This window comes from Kockiozyma suomiensis (assembly GCF_038497685.1).
Source record: "Kockiozyma suomiensis strain NRRL Y-17356 unplaced genomic scaffold V2V93scaffold_5, whole genome shotgun sequence".
In the NCBI taxonomy this organism is placed as follows: Eukaryota; Fungi; Ascomycota; class Lipomycetes; order Lipomycetales; family Lipomycetaceae; genus Kockiozyma; species Kockiozyma suomiensis.
In genome coordinates, this window is record NW_027117668.1 from 699,559 (window position 1) to 714,289 (window position 14,731).

At 46.8% G+C, this 14,731-nt stretch overlaps 8 protein-coding genes across 8 annotated transcripts; 4 read left to right on the top strand and 4 right to left on the bottom strand.

The window, feature by feature from the left end:
* The first annotated feature begins 27 nt into the window (after positions 1-27).
* V2V93DRAFT_367934 (uncharacterized protein) lies at positions 28-1,694 on the top strand. Its single transcript, XM_066909683.1, has one exon. The coding sequence runs from the start codon at positions 468-470 to the stop codon at positions 1,545-1,547; it is 1,080 nt and encodes a 359-aa protein (XP_066766654.1). The 5' UTR covers positions 28-467; the 3' UTR covers positions 1,548-1,694.
* Positions 1,598-2,184, bottom strand: V2V93DRAFT_367937 (putative coiled-coil domain-containing protein 72). Its single transcript, XM_066909684.1, has 3 exons — positions 2,080-2,184; positions 1,867-2,014; positions 1,598-1,804 (listed from the first exon to the last, which is right to left on the bottom strand). The coding sequence occupies exons 1-3, from the start codon at positions 2,108-2,110 to the stop codon at positions 1,789-1,791; spliced, it is 195 nt and encodes a 64-aa protein (XP_066766655.1). The 5' UTR covers positions 2,111-2,184; the 3' UTR covers positions 1,598-1,788.
* A 134-nt stretch (positions 2,185-2,318) lies between these two features.
* V2V93DRAFT_367938 (CMGC/DYRK/PRP4 protein kinase) lies at positions 2,319-5,415 on the top strand. Its single transcript, XM_066909685.1, has 3 exons — positions 2,319-4,071; positions 4,135-4,272; positions 4,334-5,415. The coding sequence occupies exons 1-3, from the start codon at positions 2,702-2,704 to the stop codon at positions 5,046-5,048; spliced, it is 2,223 nt and encodes a 740-aa protein (XP_066766656.1). The 5' UTR covers positions 2,319-2,701; the 3' UTR covers positions 5,049-5,415.
* Positions 5,416-7,044, top strand: V2V93DRAFT_367943 (uncharacterized protein). Its single transcript, XM_066909686.1, has 2 exons — positions 5,416-6,869; positions 6,931-7,044. The coding sequence occupies exons 1-2, from the start codon at positions 5,481-5,483 to the stop codon at positions 6,976-6,978; spliced, it is 1,437 nt and encodes a 478-aa protein (XP_066766657.1). The 5' UTR covers positions 5,416-5,480; the 3' UTR covers positions 6,979-7,044.
* Positions 6,976-7,924, bottom strand: V2V93DRAFT_367946 (uncharacterized protein). The gene is made up of 3 exons (XM_066909687.1): positions 7,848-7,924; positions 7,624-7,681; positions 6,976-7,554 (listed from the first exon to the last, which is right to left on the bottom strand). The coding sequence occupies exons 1-3, from the start codon at positions 7,894-7,896 to the stop codon at positions 7,116-7,118; spliced, it is 546 nt and encodes a 181-aa protein (XP_066766658.1). The 5' UTR covers positions 7,897-7,924; the 3' UTR covers positions 6,976-7,115.
* A 571-nt stretch (positions 7,925-8,495) lies between these two features.
* On the bottom strand, positions 8,496-11,150 carry V2V93DRAFT_367948 (kinase-like domain-containing protein). The gene is made up of 2 exons (XM_066909688.1): positions 10,941-11,150; positions 8,496-10,839 (listed from the first exon to the last, which is right to left on the bottom strand). The coding sequence occupies exons 1-2, from the start codon at positions 11,088-11,090 to the stop codon at positions 8,899-8,901; spliced, it is 2,091 nt and encodes a 696-aa protein (XP_066766659.1). The 5' UTR covers positions 11,091-11,150; the 3' UTR covers positions 8,496-8,898.
* A 114-nt stretch (positions 11,151-11,264) lies between these two features.
* V2V93DRAFT_367950 (SNF2 family N-terminal domain-containing protein) lies at positions 11,265-13,690 on the top strand. Its single transcript, XM_066909689.1, has 6 exons — positions 11,265-11,375; positions 11,436-11,459; positions 11,527-12,015; positions 12,091-12,891; positions 12,946-13,071; positions 13,128-13,690. Exons 1-6 carry the CDS (start codon positions 11,323-11,325, stop codon positions 13,609-13,611), a joined length of 1,977 nt encoding a protein of 658 aa, XP_066766660.1. The 5' UTR covers positions 11,265-11,322; the 3' UTR covers positions 13,612-13,690.
* On the bottom strand, positions 13,284-14,585 carry V2V93DRAFT_202394 (uncharacterized protein). The gene has a single exon (XM_066907001.1). The coding sequence runs from the start codon at positions 14,492-14,494 to the stop codon at positions 13,679-13,681; it is 816 nt and encodes a 271-aa protein (XP_066766661.1). The 5' UTR covers positions 14,495-14,585; the 3' UTR covers positions 13,284-13,678.
* Positions 14,586-14,731: the final 146 nt, after the last annotated feature.

The window sequence follows — 14,731 nt, forward strand, 5'->3', positions numbered from 1 at the left end:
AGCGCATTGACCAAATATAAATTAGAGTAAGCGGCAAGTAATGAAAAGAGAAATTGGAGGTAGACTGCCGCAATAGTGAAAAAAGTCCCTGTTTCTATACAATACAGGAAAAAGTGAAGAAGAGAAAAGGTAATAGTCTATGACGAAGGAGGGTGTGACGGAAAGGAAGAAGGCCACTGCATATAAAAAGGCGAAGCAGTTTAAACTTGACAAGTTGCGCTGTACAACCACACTTCAATGAGCCAGCAAGCGATATGCGCTTTCGAACCCTATTTATCACTATTTATTACTACACATCCACTATTACTACTCGTATGCTCTCTTGAAATTTCCACTTTGAATCTCATTATAAATTCTACAGCTTTCACCGCTTCCTTCCGCGGGCCGGCGGCCGGCATTAATACGAGCCGCAAGGGTGCCCCAACAGCCCATGTGTCTCCCTCGCGGACCGAGGTGAGTACTGTATTATGGGTTCACAAGCACCAAGATTTACACTAATAGCTTTCTGTTATCAAGCAACCAGCACACGCCGCTGCTGCATAACAGCCGTGCGCCGAGCTCTCTCCCAACGCAAGCCATTTCTCAAAATATCGGTTATCGGTCCGGTTCTGACAACCGGCATGGCTCGCATATTTCGTCCACCCAAGCTAGTCGATGACCTTGTCGACGACTTTGGTCTTGTATCGCGTGGAAATGACGACCGCCTGCTCCACGATGAGGCTCTGCAGACGCGATATTTCAACAAATTGCAGCGCAAATATCTATCCGCCTGCGCTAGTGCTCCCGGCGTTGAAGCTCTACGACGAACTCTAGAGAGTCTCTCAGTCAGTAACAACACCAGCAACCTTAACAGTGCACGCGTACAAGCTACAGACACGTCATTTGACGGTCTCAATTCGCGAGACGCAAAAGACGAAGCTGAGCGAAGAATGGCACTCGACCAGGTTGTCCTCGGCCTGCGCAAGCTACGAGAGGCGATCCTCGCTTCAGGGCCACCGACAGCCTTTGGCAAATCTGTGTTCCTTTTCACTGTTCGCGTCACTGTACCTATTGGGCATTACGAGTCCTACGTGCCGGCTATGAAATGTCTGCTCGACGTAATCTCACAGACACAACCGCTCACAAAAGCAGAGCGCCATGAGATCGGTGCCTTATATCTCCTCCATCTAACTCACTTTTCAAACAATATGTCTGAAGCATTTGAAGCCATGCAGAAATATGGTCTAGCCGATGATCTTACTCTTCGACAAACGCTACAAGCATGGTGGGATCGCGACTACGTGCTCTGGCGCAGGCGGTTTGTTAAAGAGAAAGATCCGGCTCGTCGCAAGCTGATGGAGTATGGTGATCGGACGATGGCACTCGAAGCGCTCAAGAGAGTTGGAGCAGCCTATTTTTTTATGAAGAGAGAGGAACTAGAAAAAATTACCGGCTGGCCTTGGACGAGATGTGTTGATGAACTTGGCTGTGGATGGAGGCATGAGCAAGATTCCAGTTTAATTGTGATTAGAGAGAGAAAAAAGAAACCTGTTATTAGCGTTACCTAAAGGTTGTTGATGTATTTTTATTATTACTGCATTTCGGCGTTTGGGATCGGGTTATTCTTGTATATATTATTTTTCTTTGCAGCCTTTCGAGTCTATCAAATTCTATGGTTGATATATGTATATAAATAAAGTACAAACGTACACTCATCAAGGCGCTCTGAGAACGGTGCCACCCTAGATAGCATATACAAGTTCTAAAAACATAACTAACAGCAAAACTGTCCAAAAATCAATCGGCCATTTATTTCTTTCCAGACCTATAAATCGTTAGTATTAATCTTTTTTCACATCACCATTTGAAAAAACAGACGGCACAGACTTCTTGATTCCACCTGTAACCAAAGGTCCACCCTTAGCTGCCTTCTGAGCCAATTCCTTGCGAGCAGCTGCCTCAGCCTTCTTCTTCTCCATAAATGCCTTGTCCTCCTCGTCGAGATCCTTCTTCTCTTTCTTGGGTGCCTTCAATGCTGCATTTGTAATTGCAAGTTAGTAGTCGGTTTCTTTAATCAACAGAAAGTAGAAACAAGCTTACGCTTAGCCTTTCCTCCTTGTCGTCCGGACATGTTTGTGTATAGTGCAGAGTTAATCCTCAAGGTCTGTCTGGCTGATGTTGGTATCCGGAAAATTTCAATAGCCAAAACTATTACTAAGATATGCCATATAAATATGACATGCACATATATTAAACCCCAACCACATATAAACGTTGATGCTGTTCCTTGCCACTTTCCATGACAATTAATTACTTCCCAATCCAAACGTCGCACGCACCAAGCACTCACCGCTCAGCACACAACTCAGGCATTTTTATCTTGCTTGGCCTGGAACCCCCTTTTATGTTTTCCTTCGGCTGAAGTTTTCCTCTTATTGCCTCCGATAAGTAAACCAGCGCAAGTCTTCTGAAGCAACAGAGGTAGTAACCAATACTAGATATAGAGAATTATATCGGGATATAGATCTCTCTCGCAGGTTTCACTACGGATCTGTATTTTGAAAAAGGGACGAAGAACCAAAAGTGACTAGCATTGTTATTACTGCTTGCTGTCTCTTTTATTTTGTTAATATCTTTTTGTGCTATACTGTACCTCGGTGTTAACTATTATTTTATCTGATTACATTCGACTCGCCCATCTTTTATTTACTTTTCTTTCAACATGGCCGATTTACGGCGGCGTACATCGCCACCATTGCATTTGGCGGGTCGTCATTCACCTTCAAGAGACCGTGAGGGCAACCGAGATCGCGACCGAGATCGTGATAGACGACATATCGCGCACTCTTCTCGCCGCGACGAAAAAGATCATCGTGACCGCGACCATGACCGTGACCGAGCGCGAGATAGAGATCATGAGCGTGAGGAGTATCGAAGTCGAGACCGTCGTGGGATTGACAACGCACGACGTGATCGCGATCGATTTCGCGGCGGTGACTATTATCGAACTGATCGCGATGAGCGGCGGCGAAATGATGATAAGCGGGAGGTTCGACCAGCTAACTCCACTGTGAAGAAAATTTCGGAGCTGAAGCTTTCGACTCATCCGTTAGATTCTAAAGGTAGCTCAGGTAAGAGGCCACTCATCGACAATAAAAATGGCGAAGACAATGACGACAGCATTTTTATCGAATTAAGTAAGAAACCACGAGTTTCTACTCCACAGCCGAAAATCACATTCAAGCCTCTGCGGAATATATCGATTAGTTCTGATTTACCGTCACCAAGAATGAGTCTTCATGGCGTGACACCAGTAGAAGGAGCACCGATGTCGCCTGGTAGTTCTGTTGAAATGCCGTCACCCAAAGGAGGATTTGCAGCGAGAAAATCTCCAGAACTTGCGAGTCCTGTTCTTAGTGACACTGGTGTATTGCCATCGTCTGAAAGCAGCGCCCGTGGAGACAATGACGATAAGAACAGCCAAAATGAGGCGTCTGCTTCGTCTGAAGCTTTTGTGATTTCAGACACTACGACAGAAAAAGTGCCAATTGCCGATACTGATTATTCTCTTGGCTATCCTGATGTTGCAGAAAGTGAAGAGAAGGCTCAGCTGGAAGTCATCAATGAAATCATCGCAACAGAAACCAAGCCATCCGAAAATATAGACCCTGAGTATACTCGTGAGATGGATAGGGAAGACGAAGAAGAGCATCGCATGAGATTACTTGAGAGTCGGGTCGAGAAACAGACAGAACTGCCTATCATTGAAGAGCCAGATGAGTGCGATGATGAGGATGATGAGGATGACGAGGATGACGACATGTTTGCTGAAAGGACAGGCGACAAAAAGAAGACTTCTAAGCGGTCGATTCCTGTGCTAGTACAGGCTGGAAATGCGGGCGAAGCCGCGCTACAGTCAAACTGGGATGACGAAGAAGGTTACTATCGAATCATCATTGGCGAGATATTCGAAGGTCGGTATCATATCCAGGCTAATTTGGGCAAAGGGATGTTTGCATGTGTCGTAAAGGCACACGATAAAATTGAGAATAGGTCGGTTGCGATCAAAATAATCAGAAACAATGATATAATGTGAGCTGCTGTATACCTTTTGTTTAAATTTATAGAATTGGTGCTAACAATTTTCATTATTAGGTTTAAAGCGGGTCAAAAAGAAATTGGGATACTTAGAAAAGTAAATGGATCTGATCCAGATGACAGGATGCGTATTGTCAGACTGCTTCGCAATTTCCAATATCGGGGTCATTTATGCCTTGTCTTTGAGGGAATGAAGTGAGTACTATTCTCTTACTTTCAGTTATTAGAAATTTCGCTGACTGGTGCCCGAGCATAGCAACGACATGCGTGAAGTCGTCAAAAAAGTGGGTCGCGAGACCGGTGTGAGTATCACGCGGATGCGCTCATACGCGCGGCAGTTACTTCTCGGATTATCACATCTTCGTGAGTGCAATATATTGCATGCCGATATCAAGCCCGACAATGTTCTCGTAAGCGCTGACCGTGCGGTGATAAAGATAGCAGATTTAGGTTCGGCTTCGGACGCCTCTGAGAATGAAATTACCCCGTATCTTGCTTCGCGGTTTTATCGAGCACCGGAGCTGATTATTGGCTTGACGTACGACTTTGCGATTGATATGTGGTCAGCGGCGTGTACGCTTTTCGAGGTGTTCACTGGTCGTATTCTGTTTGCGGGAAATAATAACAACAACATGTTGAAGGTTATTATGGAGACGCGGGGTAAACTGCCACACAAGATGCTACGAAAGGGAATGTTTACTTTTACCCATTTTGATGAGCAACTGAATTTTCTATCGCGTGAGACAGACAGACTGACCGGCAAGCCTGTGACGAAGACGATGCCTTTTGCAGGAAAACCTGCGCGGGATCTCAAGAGTCGAGTGGTTGAAGCTCGGTCGGGAGCTGCTACTGGCGAAGACTCTAAATTGGTGATGCAGTTCGTGGACTTACTGGACAAGTGCTTGAATTTAACACCAGAGAAGCGGATGACGCCTGCGGAGGCACTGTGTCATCCATTTGTGCAGGTGTGAGAAGGGAATACCGAGCGGCTGAGCTGCTATATTTTGCTGTGTTAACAATGTTTTTGTAGGACGTAGAATCGAATGTGGTTGATTGCTGTATATAGATAGAGAAGAAACTTGATTTGATGATTGCAGATGCTACGGAATGATATTGTAAAGAACACTGGCTCACATGGTCTCTTGCAAGGCGCAGACTTCAGCCGCGCTCTTAGCCTCGAGGCAGTGTCTGCGGCTGATCTATACTGGTAGGCGGAGAACGGTTTTTTCGCCGAAATTTACCGTGGTATCTCTACCCAAAACAAGCAGTGAGGCTGTACCTGAAATGAAGGTCTTTAAACGACCAGGATAAAAGAGTCGAGTCCGATCCCCGCCATAGCACTCACTCCGTTTCTTATCCATCAGCTAAAACCTCAGTTAACCATCTTCTCTACTCAATTCTAAATGGGCCTCGCGTCTAAACTTGCTGCCGCGCAGGCAATCTCGGGCGCAGTGGGATCGCTGTCTAATGGTATGGGCGGCTCTGGCGGTTACGGGCAGCAGTACCCGGCATCGACTGGGTCGTACGGTGCCCCTCCGTCTGGTCAGGGACAGTACGGACCACCACAAGGGCAGTATAATAAGCCGCAAGGGCAGTACGGGCAACAGGCGGCTTCATATGGGCAACAGGGCCAGTACGGGCAACAGGGCCAGTACGGGCAACAGGGTCAGTACGGGCAACAGGGTCAGTACGGGCAACAGAGCCAGTACGGGCAACAGAGCCAGTACGGGCAACAGGGTCAGGGACAAGGACAAGGACCGTACGGGGGGCAGCCAGTGCATAATCAACAGGGACCGCAGGGCCAGTACGGACAGCAGAACCAGCAGAACCAGCAGGGCCAGTACGGACAGCAAGGACTATATGGTCAGCAGGGCCAGTACGGACAAGTGGGTGCCGCCGCCATCGGTGCTGGAGCTGCTATGGGCGCAGCTGCCTACGGACAACAACAGCAGCAGCAAGGCCCAAATATGTTCGGACAACAACAGCAATTCGGCGGCATGAGTGGCAACTATCTACAGATTCTGCAGCGCGCCGTACAGGAGAATCAACTGCAGTCCTTCTACCCTCCCGGATCTCTTGAGCAAATTTCCCAGCGCGTCGGTCCGGCAATAACGTCGATCTCGAGCCAATGGAATTTACCCATGGAAATTGCACTTGATCTCACGCGTCTAGCGCTTTACGACATTGTGCTTTTTGTTGACGATTCAGGATCAATGGCCTTTGAAGAAAATGGCGAGCGAGTCAAGGATCTTGAGCTCATTCTCAGCCGTGTCGCTACTGCTGCTTCACTGTTCGACAGCGACGGCATAGAAGTACGCTTCATGAATAACTCGTTGCAGGGTAATAATGTCCGCTCGCTGCAGCAGACATCGCAACTCGTCTCACAAGTCAAATTTGCAGGGTTGACTCCGCTAGGCACAAATCTGCGCTCAAAGGTCACCGAACCACTCGTCATAGGCGCCGCGCGCTCAGGAAACTTGCGTAAGCCCGTTCTAGTTATTACAATCACCGACGGTCAACCGGCAGGCGAACCCGTCAAGACTGTCTTCAGCGTGATCAACGATACGAAAGCGGCTGTCTCGCAATCACGCTTCGGACCTGGTGCCGTTGCTTTCCAATTCGCCCAGGTCGGAAATGATCTTGCTGCGCGACAGTTTTTGGGATCGCTGGATACTGATCCACAGGTCGGTGCTATGGTTGACTGTACAAGTAATTTTGAAGTCGAGCAGGACGAAATGTCAAAGATTGGCGTGACATTGACTCCCGATACTTGGCTCGTGAAATTGCTGCTGGTACAAATACTCTTTTGATATCTTTACGTCTTTCCATTCCAGCTAACAGTTTTATTTATAGGGTTCGATTGATCGATCATATGATTCCAATGATGAGATGAAGCGCTAAGAGTATGCACTATTTATTTCCATTTTACATCATATAAAAAAATGAAAAGTAATGATCTCGACACATGTCACATTAAAAAATTCCAACGCAGAACAGCATTTAAGAAAAGAAGCAAAAACACCTTAAAGATAATCTAATTACAAAAGTAACAGTCCAACCGTAGTCACGGCAGACAAACCAACAACAGTCAAACCAGTTCGGACGACTGCCTGGTTAGTGAGCTGCGAGGCAGTATCCCACACCAAGTGACGGATTCCGTTGAAGCTGTGGAAAGTAAATGGTGCAGCAGCCACGAGCTTTGAGCCAAATTTGACAATAAAAGGCAATCCACCGAAAGCAGCTGCAATAGCGGTTGAAGAGACCGACAGACCAACGAGCGGGCCAAGGGCGTAGCTTAATCCAAGAGCGTAGAGACCAGCAGAGAGGGCTACGCCGGTAATACGGTGCAGACCAGAGAGTACCATGGTGATCTGCGGCTTGTAAATGGTCAAATGGGGCGAGGTTGGTCTGTTGCTGCGCTGCTTAATGAGCATCTCCTGAGCTTCGGCAGGAGTCATCGACTGAAAGGACGCAGATCTGATCGTGCAAACAACAGTTAGTATGCGGAGAGCTAGAAATGTGGGGTGTGTTTCGTAGAGTACATACCGACTAGCGATCATGGGCACCAAAAGCGTCGCCGGAGTCATCGACGAGCGCGAGGCAACTACATAGAAGAATATTTCATTAGCAAGGTGTTTTCATGAAACGCTGTAAAGAGAGCCCGAATAGAACAATAATGCACCCGTGCTATGCCGGAAGCCGATATGCCCTTTGTCACATATTCATCTCTCACAAGACTGAAGCTCAAAGTCAGCAGATCTCAAACATACCAGCCAGCGACGACCGTAAAACAGGACGAATAGCAAGTCTAGCAGACATTATAACGAGTGGGGATAGAAGACAACAGGAGAGGACACGGGAAAGAAAAGAGAACTAACCTGCTGTCGCGCTTCCGACGGGACACCGACGTCTCCGCAAATTACCCGGCCTTATTCATCCAATCATATGAAGGTTGAACATAAGCCACAGTATGGTCACGTGAATAACCGGGTAACTGACTCTATTGAGCTACTGTGCTAAATATTTCCGATTTTTTTCTTTTCTTCTTTTCTAATTAATTACTCGCATTGCAGTGCGGAGTTGTGCTATGTTCAGCAGCGAGTATTGCTCAGGGATTTAAGTATTCCGAGCGTACTCGCTGTATAGTCAGTTTCGTTTATATACAACCTAACTACTTTCTCAGTAGTCTTCTGTTGAGGAGTGGTTAGCTATTCTTTCACTTGTATTATGTTTGTCTTTGCGACAGAAGAATCAAAGCCCGATTAATCACGCTATTATTGTTATTGCGCCGTACTTTTCAGCGTTTCATGCCCGGGTTACATTCTGTTAGACAAAAAGCTGCTTTTATTTGTTTGTCGAACGCGGACTTAGTTTATAATCGTCATAATGCTACTTCATTATTCAGATCGTCTATACCACCGAGTTGTAATCATTTCTGTAAATCGAATAGCCGAATATTGTCTTCGAATTATACACACCAATGTGTGTCGGAACTTAATCAGAGCTCTTGCTATATATATAACAGCAATTCACGCTCAACCATTGGATAACTACATGACCACACTACATTCAACAGACCGCCATGCACTAAACTGAAAGACCTACGCACACACACAATACGCGTGCACGACGCAAAATAATCATAATCTGCTGACAGAACCACATTGTATTATACCACAAAGGAATGTATCAGAAACAAAACAAAGAACTCAAAACACAATTAGAAACAAATGACTGACGCACATGCAACTTCTTTTCTTATTTCCTCAGTAAGCTTTTCTATGCGGACCACAGCAGATATAAAATAATAGTCCCTAATCACTACTCCTTATCCTTCTTCTTGTAGCTCACCAAATGCGCACTCTCAGCAGGCACCAGGGTATGATCATGGCTCGGACTCTTAACAAACTTGCCGTCGCTATCGACAGTGCACATCTCAATGCTCTTCACAAATGGATCGTCAAATACCTCCTTCAACGTCGCGCGTTTTTCGGGATTAAGCTCAAGCATACGGCCGACGATGTGTCGCGTCTCGTGAGGAAGCAACCGCAACAATCGCCACGGGCCACGAATAACCGGCTGCGGAGCCGTGCCGTCGGGGTTAGTGCCTGGCGGCTTAACAGCTTGTTCGGGATGCTCGGGATCGAGAGGCTCCGAACTGAAGAGTCTGAACGAATTGTCTGATTTACGTGGAGCTTTCCAAGGGAATCTGCGCAAGAGCATGCAGCAAAAGATAATGGCCACAGACCAGACATCAGCTGGCTGCGGGTCATATTTAAGTTCCGAGCACACTTCAGGCGCAAGGTACGGATCCGAACCAACAATGCCGTGCGCGCGCACAATTTCAGACTCGAATGGGTATCTGAAGACTGATGCTGAGCCAAAGTCGATAATCTTAACAATTCCTTGTTCTGAGACGACACAATTGTCGAGTTTCAGATCGCGATGGGCAAGACCCATCTCATGTAGATACGAGACACCTGACAAAATCTGCTTAAACACGCAAAAGATCTCGGGTCGCGACATCTTGCCGGACATAACAATTGCAAAAAGATCATACGGACAATACTCCATAACCTCGAAAAATTTTCCATTCTCGTGCATGATATCAAGAGTCTCGATAATATTCACATGGTGTAGAGTAGATCCAATACAGAATTCAGCCGTAACTTTCTTTGAGTATTCGCGCTCGCTTTCGTAAGAGTGTCGCGCGCGGAATTCCTTGACTGCAAACGTCGTGCCATCAGAGGCGCGCTTCATCAACCGAACAGAGCCACCTGCACCAGATCCAAGAATTTTGCCGAAACGGCCGTATTTCTTATTGAGACTAGGGCCGTCTTCACCAAAAGGGACGTTTTTGAGATTCGTAGATGAGTTCGAATGGCCAAATCCGCCAGATGAAATGGAAGATGCTGCAGTTGATGATGCGTAGCTGTTAATTGACGCCGTCGATCCTGAAGATGGTACGCTGGTTTGCTTATCTTTTTCCTTATGCTTATGCGCCTTTGGCTTGAAGAATCGCTTGAGCTCGAGCATTGAACCATGTGCAGACTTGAGTTTGCGACTAGAGCGGTTAGCATTGCTGCCGCCGGATTCTGATCCAGAGCCGGCACTATCATTATGATGGTTCTTTCCGAACACAGACACCAACGACACAGCTGACGAGGCTCGAGCCGTCGCTGGTCGCGCATAGACTGTCGACGTTGCTGACGACGAGGCGGAAGCGCTACCGCGCTTTGAGGGTTTGAGGTGAGAAGATGATAGTGGAGTTGCAGCTGCCGACGCAGCTGCCGGCGCAGGTACCGGTGCAGGGCTCTCTGCTGCAATTGCCGAGTGCTGATCGCGATCAGGAGAGCTAGAGGATCGTTGATGATGATGCCGATGTAGTTTCTTCTTGAAAACAAATCGCGGTGCAATATCCTCTCCAGCGCGAGACTGTGGAGGACGATGTTTGCGCGCATACGGGTCTTCATCTGGTATTAGCGAGGAATGCGCCGATGGTTGCGTCGATGGCGGTGTACCAAGCGACGACTCCCCCGCCGAGGACTCTCGCGAGACCGGTGTCGAGGCATCAATGAAAAATCGAGCCGCTCGCGGAGAAGTAGCTGCTGAGCCCGCTACTGAATCGTCTTCGGCGTCTGTAGTGTCGTCTACATCACCGTCCCCTTCTGCGTCGTTATCAATATATGATGCATGATTGTCGGTGCCTGTTTCGGTTTCGGCGGCTGGCGATGGTGGAGTTGATGTTGTCGGTGAATCGTTCTGTGGAATTATAAAAAGAAAAAAGTCAGCAATTAAATCTCACACGCTCTCTCACTCTCACACCAGCAGATTTCGCGGAATCAATTAGTGGATCAACGTACAGCGGAGCCAGGTAATGAGAATTGCTCATAAGCATGAGTATCGTCGCCAAGCATTCTGTTTTTCTTCAGCGCAATAGTTGCCAGCTTGTCCGAAAGCAGCCCGACTGCAGATAACCGCGGTTCATGTTGTTGCTGCTGCTGCTCCGACATCTCGAGTGCTGGTGGCTGCGAACCTATTCCTTTGTGCCTGAAATACTGCGAGGTTTAGCTGCGGCCACCATCTTATCACGATCATGACCCTCCGAGCCACCCGAGTACAAGGCCCTTAATTACCATCAGCGACCGAGACGCGTCACTTGATACTTTCGTGTCGCGTCTGGGTATGTAGCAAGTAGCGATCGATGCCGACTAGCACTGTTGTTATTTAGCGTCTGGATATGAGATGCCGATTACAGCGAATGAGAATGATGGTGGTAATATTGCTGAGCTGCCTATGTGCGTACTATGTTCTACTTTGTTCGTTTAATACTCATAACTGACGCGTCAGCCTAATAGATCAAGCAATCAGCACCCCTTGAAGTAAGTCCGCTCGCTTTTTATTACTTTCAATAGCCTGACGCATGAACCAAGATCTAATATTTCATAGACGTAACCATACCGCTGCGTTCGAAAAATCGACTTCCCCAGAATCTCACACATCCCGCCTTCGGGTAACGCACTCACCAAATAGTGCCAGCTCCTCCGACCAAGACTTAAACGACCTTTCTTTTGCCGGCTCTGATACGGAACCCGAGGAGTATTCCTCTGATATTGACTATATCCCTGCATTTGAATCAGGATCCGAGCATGATATTGTCGTCAACTTATCTCCATCTCCAAAAACGGCTGATAGTCCAAGAATATCAGAAGACAAGGGAATTTCCGAAACTGCCTTAGAGCAGCTAGAACAACTGGTCACCCGTCCAGACCAGCAAATAAGTGATTCTGACAAATTGTCTAGTCCTCCTGGTCTCTGTGTTGAGCTACTCGCGCACCAGCGACTAGGATATTCTTGGATGTGCAAGATGGAACGTAGCAGTCAACGTGGAGGTATTCTTGCTGATGATATGGGTCTTGGAAAAACTATACAAACCATGTACGTTTTTATCTCGTGCGCTATTTCACAATTGCATTTTTCTGTGTCTATAATCTGAGTACTGACTGCATGTAGCACACTAATTCTTGCCAGGCCGTGGACCAATAAAGCTCGCCGTCCCACGTTAATAGTGCTGCCTAACGCCGTTTTAGATCAGTGGCGGGCAGAACTAAAGGCTAAAATCAGACCGGCGTATCGTCCCGCTGTGATTGTTCATCATGGCACCACGAAAGTGACATCTTTTGAGCAACTTCTTGCGTATGACGTCGTCCTGACTACGTTCCATACGATCGCTCACGAATACAAATCTATGCTCGCACACAGCAATAGCGACCGCTCAGAGTATGTATTCTACAGTCCTAAAAGCAAATTTCACCGCATAATCCTCGACGAAGCACAGAATGCGAAAAATAGAAATACGCTACTGTCCCGCGGAGCATGTGAAATCGATGCCACCTATCGCTGGTGCCTGAGCGGTACCCCGATTCAGAACAACCCAGGCGAGTTACAGACTCTTCTGAAGTTTCTGCGCGTCAAGCCTTATGACGATCGCCGACAGTTTATGAAGGATATCGGACAAGCTTTGAGCGTCGGTGATCCAGATCCAATTGCTATACAACGACTTCAGAAACTCCTCAATTCGGTCTTGCTTCGTCGAACAAAAGATACGCTCATGGATGCTAAGCCTATATTTGAATTGCCAGAGAAACAAGTGAATATTGTCAAAATCCCACTTTCAAGACCAGATCGTGCTGTATATGATGTATTGGAACAAAGTGCGCGAGCTCAGGCTAGAGCGATGCTTCGTGATAAAGACTTTAGCTGCTCGCTCTTGCAGATGATAACGAAACTTAAGCAAGCTTGTCTTCATAGCCTGTACGAAATTCTTTATCTCGATTTTTGCACGGTTTCAAGCTAATGGGATTATAGTATGGTGCCACCCGCGCATAAAGATCCCGATCGATATCGCAGAAAACTAGTTCGGTCTCTCGAAAAACGATTTGTGGGATCGACGAAGATAGCCAAATTGATTGAAATCCTCAGGCACATAAAAAAGTAGAATGCTTATAACTGATGAATATTTCACAAATCTGTCGCTAACAAGAATACAGAAATCATCCTGAGGAGAAGATTATCATATTCTCAGAGTATACAAGCTACCTCGACATAATCGCCCTCCCACTACGCATGGAACGTATGAGCTATGTCGAATATAACGGCCGCATGACCGAAAGCATGCGTCTTTCTGTCCTCCACTCATTTAAAACTACTGACGTGATGATCATGTTAATTTCCATGCGTGCAGGTAGTGTGGGGCTGAATTTGGCTCATGCGTCTCACTGCATCATCATGGACCCTTCATGGAACCCATCTATCGAGCGACAAGCAATAGACAGAGTGTATAGATATGGCCAAACGAGAAAGGTGTTTGTGCACAAGCTGATCATAGAAGACTCAATCGAGGAACGTATTCTTTCTTTGCAGCAAGTCAAGCAAGACATGTCGGACGCAGCATTGAACGAGAACTCGATGGGTGAGAAGAGCAGATTGGCGACTAATGAGAAAATGCATCTGCTTTTCGGCCTAGCGAAATGAATTTGATTTGACAAACTTTTTACTGTATTTGCAGTTTTTGAAGATATAGAATTATAGGGGCAATAACTTAATTCAGAACTTCGAGTACTTTATCGTAGACTCGGGTGACATCCAGTTCGTATCCCCTAAAGCCATTCATGCATTCCAGCACATCTAGCCGCGTTCGCTCCGCTATACCTTCCAACCTTGCCTTTTCAGTGTTTCCCATTCTTGCTCGTGACGGGATATTCCCTTCGATCAGTTCATAGAAAATAAGATCTAGCATTTTCAAAAATATGAACAATTTCTCTGGCTCTGTGATTGGAAGCTGCGGAACGCAGTCGTTAAAATCGTCGGCTATTCGCAGCAGGTACTGCACCTGAATAAATGGCACAGGAGTAGATGGTACTGAGTACCAAATTAAGTCGACTAATTCTGTAAGATCAGCGATCATAGGCTCGATAGTAGTATATGCAGTATGATGATGCTGGTCTTTAGGCGTGGTCTCAAAATCAATACTTTCCCCATCATCGTCAGAGAGTGAGGACTTGCGAACAAAGCGTCGGGATATTTGAAGTAGCTGATCATCAAGATAATTGATCAGCTTGCTTTGCTGCGCTGATGAAAGACGTGTGAATTCGGATGGTGCAGCGTGCAGCTGAGGCGTCGAGACATGCGCCGAAGGATCAAATTCCCTGTCAAGTGACTGGTAGTTTGGTGAAAACACAGAGGAGAGCATAGCGCTTGCTGATGAACGATTTATGGGCATACGATGTAACGAAGGTGACTCCTGTTCAAAGCCTCCCGAGGTCCTATAGTCTTCTGATACGCCTGCATGAATGCGATCCGATGCCTGCGGAGGTGAGACTAGGTCATCCGGTGATGAAGCAGTCGATGAGGTCATCGTAGACTAATTCTAATCTCTGTAAGCATGATACCGTACCACCGGACTAGTTGAAAACAGCTTACCAGCTATGATTCACAGAAAACTGGGTAGAAATAAATTATTATGATAACGCTCTTGTGGATAACCCACTGACGTCGAGGTCAGCATAGATCAAAGGTGGTATTGGTGATACGGTGTGATGTTAAATAGCCCAAAGGTGGGTAAGAGTAATGCGTCGAGATCTGCGGGTTATGG

Excerpts from the sequence above, each read along its gene's own strand:
- V2V93DRAFT_367943 (XM_066909686.1), top strand. The coding sequence starts at position 5,481 with ATGGGCCTCGCGTCTAAACTTGCTGCCGCGCAGGCAATCTCGGGCGCA. Across the intron at positions 6,870-6,930 it reads GGCTCGTGAAATTGCTGCTG|GGTTCGATTGATCGATCATA; the intron begins GTACAAATACTC and ends TTTTATTTATAG.
- V2V93DRAFT_367934 (XM_066909683.1), top strand. The coding sequence starts at position 468 with ATGGGTTCACAAGCACCAAGATTTACACTAATAGCTTTCTGTTATCAA.
- V2V93DRAFT_367948 (XM_066909688.1), bottom strand. The coding sequence starts at position 11,090 with ATGTCGGAGCAGCAGCAGCAACAACATGAACCGCGGTTATCTGCAGTC. Across the intron at positions 10,840-10,940 it reads TCTCATTACCTGGCTCCGCT|AACGATTCACCGACAACATC; the intron begins GTACGTTGATCC and ends ATAATTCCACAG.
- V2V93DRAFT_202394 (XM_066907001.1), bottom strand. The coding sequence starts at position 14,494 with ATGACCTCATCGACTGCTTCATCACCGGATGACCTAGTCTCACCTCCG.
- V2V93DRAFT_367950 (XM_066909689.1), top strand. The coding sequence starts at position 11,323 with ATGCCGATTACAGCGAATGAGAATGATGGTGGTAATATTGCTGAGCTG. Across the intron at positions 11,376-11,435 it reads AATATTGCTGAGCTGCCTAT|ATCAAGCAATCAGCACCCCT; the intron begins GTGCGTACTATG and ends TCAGCCTAATAG. Across the intron at positions 12,892-12,945 it reads CAAGCTTGTCTTCATAGCCT|TATGGTGCCACCCGCGCATA; the intron begins GTACGAAATTCT and ends ATGGGATTATAG.
- V2V93DRAFT_367938 (XM_066909685.1), top strand. The coding sequence starts at position 2,702 with ATGGCCGATTTACGGCGGCGTACATCGCCACCATTGCATTTGGCGGGT. Across the intron at positions 4,072-4,134 it reads ATCAGAAACAATGATATAAT|GTTTAAAGCGGGTCAAAAAG; the intron begins GTGAGCTGCTGT and ends TTTCATTATTAG. Across the intron at positions 4,273-4,333 it reads CTTGTCTTTGAGGGAATGAA|CAACGACATGCGTGAAGTCG; the intron begins GTGAGTACTATT and ends GCCCGAGCATAG.
- V2V93DRAFT_367946 (XM_066909687.1), bottom strand. The coding sequence starts at position 7,896 with ATGTCTGCTAGACTTGCTATTCGTCCTGTTTTACGGTCGTCGCTGGCT. Across the intron at positions 7,682-7,847 it reads TTTACGGTCGTCGCTGGCTG|TTGCCTCGCGCTCGTCGATG; the intron begins GTATGTTTGAGA and ends TCTTCTATGTAG. Across the intron at positions 7,555-7,623 it reads GTGCCCATGATCGCTAGTCG|ATCTGCGTCCTTTCAGTCGA; the intron begins GTATGTACTCTA and ends TTGCACGATCAG.
- V2V93DRAFT_367937 (XM_066909684.1), bottom strand. The coding sequence starts at position 2,110 with ATGTCCGGACGACAAGGAGGAAAGGCTAAGC. Across the intron at positions 2,015-2,079 it reads ACAAGGAGGAAAGGCTAAGC|CATTGAAGGCACCCAAGAAA; the intron begins GTAAGCTTGTTT and ends TTACAAATGCAG.